General features: G+C 41.8%; 1 protein-coding gene across 1 annotated transcript; it reads left to right on the top strand.

Moving 5' to 3' along the window:
- Positions 1-919: 919 nt before the first annotated feature.
- On the top strand, positions 920-7,864 carry ZNF605 (zinc finger protein 605). Its single transcript, XM_006874076.1, has 4 exons — positions 920-934; positions 5,066-5,186; positions 5,422-5,517; positions 6,072-7,864. Exons 1-4 carry the CDS (start codon positions 920-922, stop codon positions 7,862-7,864), a joined length of 2,025 nt encoding a protein of 674 aa, XP_006874138.1.
- The last annotated feature ends 6,394 nt before the right edge of the window (positions 7,865-14,258 follow it).

Genomic DNA, 14,258 nt, shown 5'->3' with positions numbered 1-14,258 from the left:
TGGAATAAAGCACAAGGTTGGTTTGATCCCATGTCGGCGGTTAAAACTCACTAGTCACTTCTTGGAAACCTTGTACAGGGTCCCTGTGAGTCGGAATCGACTTGACAGCATTTAACAACAACAAAGCCTTCCTATAATAATAAACAGAAAAGAGCTAGAGATGAAATGAGTCCCTATGGAGTCCTGGTGTGGCACTGCAGGATAATGTGTTGGACCACAAGGTCAATTTGAGCTGCAAGGTCAGCGGTTCAAACCCACCAGATGCTCCTCGGAAACCCTATAGAGTATGTTATGAGTCAGAACTGACTCGATGGCACTTAACAGCAGCAAGAAGAAGCATTCCATGGCATTGTGACAGTAATCTATTTCATGTAAGTACCAGGGAACACAGCTGGAGAATGAGTTGAGCCCTCACTGTATTTCCAGAATTTCTGGTCTTTACCGAGTACTGCACTGGGTGATGCTTCCCCTGGAGGTGTTTACTAGAAACTTTGAGGTGGGTGGTTTTAATCTAGCTTGCATGGGTGGGATCCAGAGTTGTTAACTGTGAAACATGGGATGGACCTGACTCAGATACCAGTCCCACTCCACTAAAATCTACCAGTTACTCGTATTCCATGTTAGTTATTTCCCCACCAGCCCTGATTTCAGTATAGCACACATCCAGTCTGAGGCTGTAAATGTGACCAACAAGAGAAAAACAGGACTCCAAATTAGTTACATCATCTAAAATAAAATGTTCACTGAGTTCACAGGCCATGGTGCTAAAGTACAAGACAGTTCACATCAGATAAGAAAGAAGAAGCCTCAAAACCAGGAATGTCATCTTAGTGCACAGACCTTTGACCAGAGGTTTCTCCCCGGAGTGGCAAGACAGAGACATCACAGCAGACAGCAGCTGTCTCCGGAGCAGCAGAAAATGACTAAGTCACAGGTGAGTTATTGATTTATCCTCTGGCATTTTTTTCAGCAGCTGTGAGGAGACTTAGCAGAATCACTACAATAAATATCAAGATTAAAGAAAAATAAACTTGCATTGTTAAGAGAAGCACGAAGTCTGAATGGGTATGGGAGGAAGCGTGGGAGGATACCCACAAATATATGCGTTTGAAAGAGGATATTTGTACATGGATATTTACTTCTCCTGCACACACAACTATGAATGTGGTGGACCATATAGCAAGCAAAATGGTGAAAACTTCGATCTTATCAAACTTCTTAAGGCAATGAGCTGCTGGACCTGGGGGCTCAGGACCATCGTCTCAGGGGACACCATGGACAATTGAAATAACATAGTTAGCAAAGACAATGTTCTACATCCTACTTTGTTAAGTAACTTTTGGGATCTTAAAAGCTCATGAGTGGCCATCTAAGTTGCAGTTATTGGCCTCTTGGTGTGCAGAAGAAAGAAGACTGATGAAAATGGAAGATGCTTGGAATCAGTGAGTCCAGTGGACTAATGGACCGTGTGCACATTAGTGTCCACGACCCTGAGACCAGGAGAGCTAGATGGTGCCTGGCTATCACTACCAACCGCTCCGAAAGGGACACATTACAAGGTCCCGAATAGAGTGGGAGAAAATGCAGAACAGAACTCAATGTTATTTAAAAAAAAGACCAGGCTTGCTGGTCAAAAGTGACTGCAGGGTCCTGAGACTATGGCCCTCGACCACCCTTCTGGTCTGGAAAGGAACTCACCTTTGTGGAAACTGAATTTTCTGATTCATTTTTCATAAGAGATAGTTCAGTAGTTTCTTTAGTTTTCTGTCGGCAAAACCTTGGCACTGGGTTATCTGTTGCCAGCGCTCTCCTGATGCATGTACTTGTGTGATTCTGATCTCTTTTTACTGTGAACTACTTCTTCTTGCAGCTTATTTGTGAGAATTCTTTAGATTGCATGTGCAGTTAGCTACTTCCAGATCTCTGACTGCGTGTCCTGAAAGTTTTCTTTTTCTTATGCAAAAGATACCTGTACTATGAATTTAGCCCACACCAATGTAAAACTAGCTGCTTGTTATGAATTCTCAAGGTACTGTTTTTTGCTACTCCACATAAACACACCAAGAAATATTCTGTTAATGTTTCATTGACCCAAATTGACCCAAGATATTCCCCTTTGGGATTCCAGCTTTATGAGGAAGTGTTATGGATTGCATCTCCTGCCACAAATAGGCAATATTCTGTATGGGATTTTTTGCCTCAGTGTGTTTGGGAATTCACATCACACTTCAGTTACTCCTCCTGATAGTGTCCCATATAAATCTTAGGCTTTCTTCTTTTTTCTGACTGTTACTCTAGCAGATGATTTTTGAGAGATTTTCCTCAAGTAGTTCATCCTTCCATTGATTCAGTTCTATTTCTTTTCTCTTTCAGTGTATTTCTATTATTGAATTCTTAATTTTAATCCTCTTTTTTATTGCTGCTTTGGTAAGGTTCCCATTTTTTCAATTATTTTGTCATTTTGTTTCTAAAAACTGATTTTTTCCCATAGTTTTGTGTATGTTTTCCTTGATTTTATCTGTAGTTTTCTTAATCTTTCTCTCAATCTGTTGAAGTTACCTAACTGGCATTCTTTTAAATTCCTGATCAGTAAGTTCTGATCTCATTTCTGTTGCTATACTTTCTGACTCTCTATTTTGGCTATTTGTTTAAGGCAGTCTATCTTGTTTATTTGTGTAAACTGAAGTGGTGTTTTCTCCGAGACATTGTGTTGCTGTATTATATTTAGTGCATGGTTATACAGTGGTGTAGTCTCAGGCACTCGTCACCTGTCTCCTGGCGGATGTCATAGAGTCTGGAAGTGTGATTCTTTGTTCATTGTTTGTGTAGTTCAGGGTAGGGTTCACATGCCTCTAGAAGCTAGGTTGGCGAGGTGGGGACTGCAGGTGGACCCAGGAATAAGGGAGAACTGTACCCCCTTGTCGTCAACCTCCACCCCCACCTTGTGCCCAGCAGGCTGCTGTACCAACAGCCATTCACAGAATCTCACGATGGCTGCACTGCTCCATGGCAGCCCACAGTCGGCCCCATTTTCTTCTCTCCCCATTTCTGTTCAGCTTTCTCATCCAGTCAGTATTCAGTCTATCTCTGTGTCCTATCCTCGGGGCTCAGGCTTTCCCATCACCATCTGTATCTGGTTCACGTGCTCTCCATGTCTTTGTTGTAGAAGATCGACTCGATGTTCTTCTTTGTCCACCATGTTGTCCCAGAGTCAAGCCAATGACCTTTGAGATATAAAAAGTACAGATTAGGTATAAAGAAGCGAGCAGAGATGGGGGAAGATGGATGCTGTAGCACATGAAGACAGGAAACCAAGAAACAACCGCTGCCCAGAGCTGACTAGAGTCCACACCCTGAATTTGGACTTGTAGCCTCCTAAGCTGTAAGCAAAGGAGCTCAGTTGGCGTAGTGTTGGTGCTCTATGATAAGCATTTGACAGCTGACTGCAAACTCACCAGTTCCTCCTTGAATTCCCTATACAGGCTCGCTGTGAGTGACTCTTAACAACAACAACAGTTAATGATAAGGTTGGTAGTCGGAGCCCACGAGCTGCTCCATAGAGAAGACTTAGACGGTCCACTCCCATAAACGTTCCAGCCGTGGAGCAGTCCTACTCTGTCCTACAACGGTACTAAGAGTTCTCACAGACTCTGTGGCAGTGGGGTTTGGAGTAAATTTTTTGTTTGTTAGAGCTACACTGGCTAACTACGGAAGACATTCGATTAGAGTCCTAAAAAGCCAACAAACCTGCAGCCCTCAAGTTGGTTCCGACTCCTACCAGCCCTACAGGACACAGCAGAACTGCCCTACACAATGTTCAAGGCTGGAATCTATAAAAGCAGATGGTCACATCCTTCTCTGGAGAGGCTTGTGGGTTTGACCTGTAGTTAGTAGCCAAGTGCTTACCAGCTGTGCCACCAGTGTTCCTTATTATATCACAGCCGCTCTAAAACTGTGTTTCCATTGCACGGATAGACTAACAAGTATTTCAGGACAGCATTGTTTTTCTGCTCATCTTGATATTTCAAGCACCTATTAATTGCTTAATATATGTGTTCTAGACAACATCTGAAAGAACTAGATAGTTTTTGTTTGTGAACAGAAATGTCCCCCTAAAGGAAGCGGGTGTTTGAAGTATGTGCCTGGGCCTATGTATCTGCTGTCATTTAGTGGGAGAGGCCGAGTCTGCCTAACATAATGCATGGAGCAATCCTGCTCAGTAAAGTCTTGCTCCAAAGACAACCAAGTCCAATCTCCTGATAAATGGATTGGTGGATGGACAAATGACAATGATAAATCTTTAATTACAGTGTTGTTCTTCCCTCAAAGTATAATTCCAGATTAGGTTTTTTTTAATTGCTGTGTAATAAAGTTTCACAAAATTTATTGTTAAGTGTTGTCGACTCGGTTCCGACCCATAGCGACCCTTAGACGGTTTCTGAGGAGCAGCTGGTGAATTTGAACCATTGACCTTGCAGTTCAAACTGACCTGTCAGTTTAGGGTTTAGTCTACAGTACCACGCCTGGACTTCTAAAAAGCTGAACACCACAGACACTACCTCACAGTTTCAGCATGTTAGAAATTTGTCGACCATCACCCAGGGGATATACTTTAGGTTCCTTCATGACACTGTAATGAAGATGTTGGACAGGCACAAGAGGGAGATAATTCCCGTCCAGGATTAGTCACACACATGGTGGTTGGTCTCAAGATCCCCGTCTAAGTTCATGCATGTGGGTGTTGCAGGCCTCCAGTCTTTCTCATTTGTTGTTGTTCAGTGCTGTAGAGTCGGCTCCATACCATGGAAACTGGCTTCCCCCAGAGAGCACACCCAAGATAGAAGCTACAGCCTTTTTATAAGCTAAGCCTGGAAGTGACTTCCCATCAATGTTGTCCATTCTGTTCACTGAAAGCAAGTTAAGAGTCCAGTCAACACTCAAGAGGGGAGAAAGTACACAAAAGCATGAAGACAGAAGTCAGAGATCATTGAGGTTGCCCACCACAAATACAAGTAGAAAAAACAGCCTGTATTCTCTAAGATCTAACAGGGGTTGTGCTTTTTAGGTATCCTTTGAGGATGTAGCTGTGGATTTCACGTGGGCGGAATGGCAGCTGCTGAATCCCACTCAAAAGAATTTATACAAAGACGTGATGTTGGAGAACTATAGCAATCTAGTTTTCTTGGGTAAGCACACTTATCTTACATGACTTACTATGTACCCAGTGAATACACTGAGTGCCTCTGAGCTGGTTTTGGATTTAACTTTCCGATGTAAAACATTCTTTGATTTCTACACCCAACTGAAAGATTTGTATGTGTTTGCGTTATCTCACAGTCTTTCTAATAAAACATTCTTAATATTTATGAACCCCTCAACCCAGACATTTGGGTTCATGTCCTCTGTATTTTCAATTAACAGGGTATCAGATTATCAAACCTAATGCAGTCTTTAAGCTAGAGCAAGGAGAAGAACCATGTATGACAGATGACGAAATGCTAAGTCACAACCTTCCAGGTGAGAAAGTACCAGGATATATGGGAGGCAGTAAACGTTCAGTTTCAGTTGTTGGTTTTTTTTAATGACAGGCTGGCCCTTCTGAATGGTTGTTTGTAAAACCTTATATAAAGTTCCTAAATCTGGTAATATTAGGACTTGCCTCTTTGCATGGATTTATGGTAAAATGTGTCCCCTCCAAACCACACACTGGAACACACTGATGACTGGTTATTTAGGACCTTGTTTCTCGGGTAGGGCTATGCTTCCTAGCTTCTGTCTCCTTTGCCTTTTTGTCTCCTGCCGCGTAATCCAATTTGTCAAGATAGACTTTGACTCTTTAATTTCACTGTTTCCTGGGTATCTTTCATCTCTTTTGATTTTAGAAGTCTATAAACATTTATTTTAAAATCTGTCTTCATTTCTGTTAAAATTGTCCTCGCCCAATAATTATAGCTACTGTATCTAAAGAATTTTTAAACTGATAAGCAAGACTCCACACATTTCTAAACATTTATCCAACGAATATATTCCCTGAAAGATTTATACAGCATGGTTTATTTTTTCTTTTTTAGAAGTCTGGCTAGATAAAATTCACAACATGAGGCACAAAGATAATCAAGACAAGCTTAAAAGTACAGAGAGATGCCGTGAATATGATGTTTTGGGGAAGATACTTCATTCAAGCATTAATATTACTCATTTGGGAGCAAGGCCTCAAAAGCATGGCGCTGGTGAAAACAGTTTAAAACATCCTTTCAACTTAACTATTCCAAAAAGTTACTGTAACAGAATGCAACTTGGTGAGTTTAATAAGAATTTGTTAATTCACATCGAAACAGACAGAACTCAGAGTGAAATAAAGTACTGTGACTGTAATAAATGTAAACAAGGCAGTGGTACAGAGTCCTGGCTCATTACAAATCACGTAACACACAGAGGAGTGTATGTATGCATGGAATGCGGCAAGTTTTTCAGTAAGAGGTCCCAGTTTATTATACATCAGAGAACACACACAGGAGAGAGGCCCTACCAATGTGGTGAGTGTGCAAAAGCCTTTTCACAGAAGTCATTGCTCACGATACATCAAAGAACTCATTCTGGAGAAAAACCGTACGGGTGTGGGGAATGTCAAAAAACGTTCAGTAGGAAGTCGCTTCTCATTTTACATCAGAGAACTCATACAGGAGAGAAACCCTATGGCTGCCGTGAATGTGGAAGAGCTTTCAGCAGGACGTCACAGCTTAAAAGGCATCAGAGAACCCATACAATAGAGAAACCCTATGGGTGTAGTGACTGTGGAAAAACTTTCTCCCAGAAATTAAAACTCATGACACATCAGAGAACTCATACGGGAGAGAAGCCCTATCAGTGCACTGAATGTGGGAAAGCCTTCTTCTGGAAATCACAGCTGATCACTCATCAGAGGACGCATACAGGGAAGAAGCCCTATGCATGTAGTGAGTGTAAGAAAGCCTTCAGCAGGAACTCACTCCTGATTCGACATCAGAGGATTCATACAGGAGAGAAGCCCTATGAATGTAATGAATGTGGGGAGGCCTTCATCAGAAAGCCCCAGCTCCTCAGACACCAGGTAACTCATACAGGAGAGAAGAACTTTCCATGCAGTGACTGTGAAGAGGCCTTTTTTAAAAAGTCAGAACTAATTAGGCATCAAAAAATCCATTTAGGAGAGAAACCCTATGGATGTGTTGAATGCGGAAAAACTTTCTTTGGGAAATCACAGCTGCTAACACATCAGAGAACACACACAGGAGAGAAACCCTATGAATGCAGAGATTGTGGGAAAGCGTTCAGTCAGAAGTCGAGCCTGATATCCCATCAGAGGACACATACAGGGGAGAAGCCCTATGAGTGTGGTGAATGCAGAAAAACCTTCAGTGAGAAATCAAGTCTCATTCATCACCAGAGAACTCACACAGGAGAAAAGCCCTTTGAATGTGGCGAATGCAGGAAGGCTTTCGCCTGGAAACCACAGCTCATTAGGCATCAGAAAATCCATACAGGGGAGAAACCCTATGAGTGCAGTGAATGTGGGAAAGCATTTGTTCAAAAAGTACAGCTTATTAAACATCAGAGAAATCACACAGGAGAGAAAACTTATGGCTGTGGTGAGTGTGGAAAAGCTTTTTTTGAGAAGACACAGCTCATTATACATCAGCGAATTCATACGGGAGAGAGACCCTATGAATGTGATGAATGTGCAAAGTCTTTCACTAGAAAGTCACACCTTATGAGGCATCAGAGAATTCATACAGGAGAAAAATACTATGGATGCAATGAATGTGGGATGACCTTCAATAGGAAGTCATTACTGATGACACATCAGAAAAATCATATACTATAGAAACCACATAAGGGCAGTGCCTGTGGAAAGCCTCAGAATGTTGGACCTTCTAAGGGCTTCTGACTGAGCAGAGAGCTTCTGACTACAGAAGAGACCCACTATCAATGCACTGATTATTGAAAGAGCTTTCATGGCAAGTCACGTCATTAAACAGAATTCATAAAAGGGCAGTAGTGTGTGCAAAAGCCATCTCACAGAAGTCCCAACTCCTTACACACAAACTAGTTCATCAAGGTCAAGGTGTTAATCAATGTTTTGATGGTACAAAAGCTTTTGGTCAGAAGTTATAGCTCATTAAACAGCAGAGGAGCTAAGCAGAAGATAAACTCGTTTTAACAAGTGAATGAAAATTTCACTAAGGAATGACAATCGAATGTACACAGATGTTGCTGTTGGGTCCATTCTGGCTCACAGTGACCCTACCGGACAAAGCAGAACTACCCATACATACAAGACTGTAATCTTTATGAAAGCAGATTGCTAAATCTTTCTCCATGGAGTGGGTGATGGGTTTGAACTGCTGACCTTTTAGTCTGTGGCCTACTGAGGAGTAGCACTAAATCATTTTAGAAATTTGATAAGCATGAGTCCATTAAAAGAATTCTACAAGGAAATTGTGGTCATTTTATGTAAATAATTACCAAAATATACCCCCAAAACTGTTTACAGGTGTGAAGACTTCAGTTAACTAAGATGGAATAAGAAGATTTACTCTCCTGCCTCAAACAGTGAGAAAGAAAGCAATACTTATGAAATTGTGGTTTTTAGGGTGCAGTTCAGGGAGGGGAACAAGCCGTCTTGCTGAATTTAGAAGACACGATTAATACAGGGAATCTAGGATTTACAGTGACGAGTACTAGAGGCGGGGAGGTTCCCAAAGTCAGAATGAGCTCCAGAAATTGGCAAGGGTCTCCATGAACACTTTCACTGCTAGTTCATTTTCACATGTATGAAAGGCAACTTCCAGACGCCAAGCAAAGCGCCACTAGAAATCTTAGTCTGAACAGTTCAGGAGATCACACAGTGACGGGAACTGTTCATGTTCTCATCAGCCTGATTAGAAAGAATGTGTACTGTGTGAGGCCTTGGGTACAATATTCAGAATGGAACTGTTTTAGTCGTGAGTCTGAATTGTTTTGCTCTAAATTAAAGGCTGCTCTGAACTTACCCTAACAAAGCTTAATCCTCTAATAAATCTGATTCCAAGTAGCTGTACACCAGTGCAGAATTCAGCACAGTAAATAAATACATCAAATCATGGCACCAACAAGGCATCTGAAGGAGCAAGAGCAAATCGGATGAATAGAAATAGACCCAGAAAAAACAGGTCTGGTGTAATTAGTTGGGAAGGCTGTTAAAATAGCTAACAGATATATAAAACGGGAAGATGAGCTTGATGAAACCTGAGGGGTAAGATAAAAGAAAGGGTCCAGATGGAACTTTTCGGGATGGCAGCAACAATATATGAAATGAAATATACCTATCAAAACCAAAAGGAGTCCTAGTGGCACTTTGTGATAAGCATTGGATTGCTAAATGCAAGATCGGCAGTTCACACCCACTGGCTGTTCCTAGGGAGAAAGGTGACGCTCTCTGTTCCCATAAACACTTACAGCCGTGGAAACCAAATATAGGTTCTCAGTGAGTCAGAATCCAAATGGCCACAGGTTTGGTTTTTGAGTTAGAAAGCCAAACCTTCTTCTGTCAAGGCAATTCCAACTAAGAGCATCCCTACAGGACAGAATGGGGTCCTGGTGTGGAGCAGCAAGGTCGATGTGAACTGCAAGGTCGGCAGTTCAAACTCACCAGCCGCTCCTTGGAAACCCTACACTGGGTCACTATGAGTTGGAACCAATTTGACATCAATACCAGACAGAACAGAGCTGCTACATCGTTCTCCCATGGAGCAGTTGGTGGCTCCAAACGACTGATCTTTCAGTTAGCAACGACCAGGAATTCGCATGAGAAAATATCTTGAGCATTCATTCCCATACTCCAAAACCAACCTACCAAATCATACCAACTTTACATTACATTCAATGAGTCGGTTCTGACTCATAGTGACCCTGTGTAGGGTTCCCGAGGAGCGGCTGGTGAGTTTGAACTGCCGACATTATGATTCAGTGCTAGTTTATCCCATAGTGCCAAAGCAGGGCTCTAGTCACACCAAGTAACATATACTAACATCCAGTGTTCACAAACATTATTTACAGCGAGTGCAGTGTGATGCTGAGATACTGTGTGTGTAGTTCCCAGGGGAGAACTGTCCCCAGACCCACAGCATTAAGGGTCTTGCTGTTTTACTTGAAAGAATCTGAACAAAAGCAAAGGTAGCGACAGTGAGTGGTACAGCAGAATCTCACCAGCGGCCTTCCTGCTTGCTCAAAGCAGGGCGCTGACACACTTGTATTTATTTAGCGTTGGGTTAGGTTTCTTAAGAACAGGGGAGAATTTTCAAACACTAGAAGGGGTTAAGGTATACCATGGGTGTAGGCAGAGAGTAAGCATGCACAGGTTTTCTTCAAGGTGAAATCAGCAGCAAGGGTGTCTGGGATTATTGGCATCATTTATTATAGGGTGGCCTGGAGATCTGCCAGAGTGCAATGATGTCCTCATTCTTGTGGTATCTTTGGCCTTCAGCTATATGGGGGCTTGTTGTTATGTGCCATCGAATCAGTTCTGACTCATGGAGCCCCTGCGTAGGGTTTCTGAAGAGCAGCTGCTATGTTTGAGCTGTTGGCCTTGTGGTTTGAAGTCTAGTGCTGACCCACAACAGGGCTCTACTTTTCTACACAACAAATCTTGGTGCCAGATGTTCAACACAGGACGGGGGGGGGAGTACTACATGTAACTTTACAGGCCATTAAGCAGAGCATTACTTTGTGATCTTTAAGTTTGTATGTCAACAAATATTTATGGTTCTTTCTTGGAGCCTCTAGGCACTTTTATTGACTCAACTCCCTCCTGAGATTTTACATACTCTTTTATTCTTAAAGGGAGATAGGATTGAAGGAATTGTTTTACTCTAAGTGATATAAACTTAGCAATTAGCTTTTGTATACAAGGACCAAGTAGTAAAAATAACACCATTGCTACTGAGAGACCAAGCACAGAGAGGAACCAGGTGAGGAGGCTATGTATTTTCTCAAAGGTCCTATGTTTAGGAAGCCAGGTCTCCTGGTTTCTTCCAACCACCTAGCTTGTTGGAGGAGGCATTGGGTCCTTAGTTTTACTTTTCCTGAAGAGTTTATGTACGAACAACATGAGGGATTAGCAACAACCCAGACTCCCCCTTGTTTGGCCAATAAATAATCCAGGGAACATGGACATGGTAGTCCATAACGATGTTAGCAAGGGAATCAAGGGATCTGGGGAGGGCTTTAAGACCAGGCCCAGAGTCCACTGCTATTTCTTCAATAATGGTAGAAATATTTGAACTGTCTGGGCATTTATATGTTGTCCCTCCAGACAGTTCTCCCAGGGCAGTGACCAGAACTGATTCCCAAGGCTATGAGTGTAATGGGTCAGTAGTTCAAATCTGACAGCTGCTCTCAGAAACCCACATAGGGTTGGTACAAGTGGGAACAGACTCAACGGCACACAACAATAACAACAACTGTCTCACAGGTGTGGTAGTGATCCATAGAGTTTCTTACATCTCTCGAGCCTGAGCGGGAATGAGGTTGAACATGAGACAAACCAACCCAGTATGTGACACCTTTCAGTTTCACTGCAGTATGAGTTGTTGTTAAGTGCCGTCAAGTCTGTTCCAACTCATTGTGACCCTGTCATAGGGTTTCCTAAGAGCAGCTGGTGACAATAATCTTTTGTAGGACCCCACCCATTTTTTTTGCAGCTGGTCTTCAAGGGGGTCTCCTTCCAAATTTTGAGGAGGACCAGATGCCCTGGTTTTAACAACAGGGGCCCTGCTAGTGCTGAGTCTGGCATTGGCAGAATTCTGTCTCCGTATTTCTGTAAGATGTGTAACAGCACACGCTGCTAGAGGGGCACAGTGTCTCCAATGGCTCACTGTACAGATGCTGAAGGCTGCCTTCACTGCCTGCCTTTCATTGTAAAGACAAGACTGCTCCTGATTTCTTTTGTCTAGCAAAAACAGGAACTAATGTAACTCTTTCATAAAAGTGAAGTGACATAAACGTTCAGAGAGTGTGGGATACGTGTGAGTGTGAGTGAATTAAGGTGCCCTAGTGGCATAGCAAGTTAAAAACTGCTAACCAAAAGGTCGCTGGTTTGAACCCACCAGCCACCTGTGAGAGAAAGCTGGGGCAGTCTATAAACATTTACAGCCTCTGAAACCAAACCGTCGGGGAATTATTCCATTCTCTTGGGTCACTATGAGTTGAAATCAATTTGATAGCAGCAGGTTTGGTTTTGATTTCTAGTGGATTAAGAATAGATTATACTAGGCTGAAGAAAAAATCATGAACTCGAATAGTGAATAGAAACTATTCACATGAGGCTCCAATTGAAAAAGACTGGAAAGGAAAGGGAGTAAAGACTGCTGAAGTGGCCTAATATATATGGAACTGGGGATGCTGGTAGGAGGGGAGAGAAAATGGAGCAGAAAACATTTGAACAATGACCCCAAAATTCCTAAATGTGATGAAAACTGTAACCCCACTGATTCAAGGTATTCAAAGAACATGAAGCAGAAGAAACAAAGCCACACCAAAGAACATCCATCAATTTTATGAAAACCAGTGATAAAGAGAAAAGAAAAATTCAGTGTCCTGAGGGAAATAAAAGAGAATACATATAGAGGAACAAAACCTACAGCACGCACTTCTCGTCCAAGTATTCAAACTAGAAGACCATCTTTACACGACAGAAAGAAAGAAAACAGGAAGTGCTAATCCTATTCCCAGCAAAAACATTTTTTTCAAAATTTAAGGCAAAACAAAGACAAAAACCAAGAGAATTCATCACCTGCTGAACAAGCCTACAGGAATTATTAAAGGCAGATCTTTGAGCAGCAGGAAAGTAATGTTAAGTGGAAATGTGGATCCACACAAAGGAATGGAGTATGCCCAAATGGAGAATGCATGGGTCAATATAAAAAACTTTTTTTCCTTACATTTCTAAATATTTACAATGGTAGCTGACTGTTTATGCAAAAGTAAACCCAACACATTTTGGGATTTTTTGGTATACTTAATAAAATTATGAATTTTTAAGAACAGTTGAATGGATTGCCTGATCTGAATTAGAAATCTGTTTCCGGAGGGGTCAGGTTGAGTTGAATTTGTAGCTGTTGCAGAAGAGAATGTTACGTAGTATGGATCTGTGTATGTGATATGGGCCCGTTTTTCTCCCTTCTCTGCTCTGTACTCTGGGAAGCTTTTCTCTAGAGACTGGTCACTGGGTTTCGGCTTAGGTTTGAACAACGGGAATAAAAACACCCAACTGAACCGTTGCTGCCAAGTGGCTTCTGACTCAGAGTGACCCCACAGGACAGGACAGAACTGCCCCATACAGTTTCCAAGGCACTAATTTTACAGAAGCAGACTGCCGTATTGTTCTCCTGTGGAGTGGCTGGTGGATTTGAACTGTCGAACTCTGGGTTAGCAGTGTCACCAGGGTTCCCACATGAACAAGGAGAGGTACTAATAAAAGATAGGAGGATACGAGGGAAAGAAGTTAGGGTATTTACGAGCACTCCCTCTTGGACTCCGTCTTAGGCAGTGTCTGCATTCCTTATCGACAGCCCTCTATGTGATTCTCACCCCTTGTTCTTTAGGCTTCAGGGTGATGATCACTCCTGAGTGGTTTCCCATCTTTAAGCAGTCCCTTCATTCAATTTTCTTGAGTTAACTCTTTGAATATGCCGTTTGTTTTTTGTGCCATATGTTAAATGATAAACATTTAACAAAATAGTGAGCATGTTACTGTTACTTATGCTTCATAGAGTGACATACATCCACCAAAATTTCTTACACTAAGTTATCAGTATTGTATCTTTATACAGCAGGTGAAATTATAATGGACTCACATAGTTTTTTGTGCCTTTTTAATTTAATTTAATTTTTTTGCTGTATATGTAAATGGCTCTGGAAATCATTACCATGTGCTACATATGTAAATGAACTTGCAGTTATTATCAAGCCTCTTGTCAGTAATAGGAACCAAAAGGTTTCTGAAGTCTTATTCTACTACTTCTGAGTTAGCAAAACAATTTATAAAAGCATTGTTATTTATGTTATGTATGTACAGACAAGAAACAAGTTAACAAGGTACTAAGTGAAGAAAGACATTATGTACCATATTTCTCAATACTCTAATTTTCAAAAGGTTTGCTACACAAAATATCCTGCTGGTTTTTTATTATGAATAATCTAAGTGATCTGTAACCCATAGACAAGCTTTTCCATTTTGG

Source organism: Chrysochloris asiatica, unplaced genomic scaffold, assembly GCF_000296735.1.
Source record: "Chrysochloris asiatica unplaced genomic scaffold, ChrAsi1.0 scaffold00261, whole genome shotgun sequence".
Taxonomy (NCBI): domain Eukaryota; kingdom Metazoa; phylum Chordata; class Mammalia; order Afrosoricida; family Chrysochloridae; genus Chrysochloris; species Chrysochloris asiatica.
The sequence above is the reverse complement of the archived record's forward strand: the minus strand, read 5'-3'. Positions and strand labels throughout refer to the sequence as shown.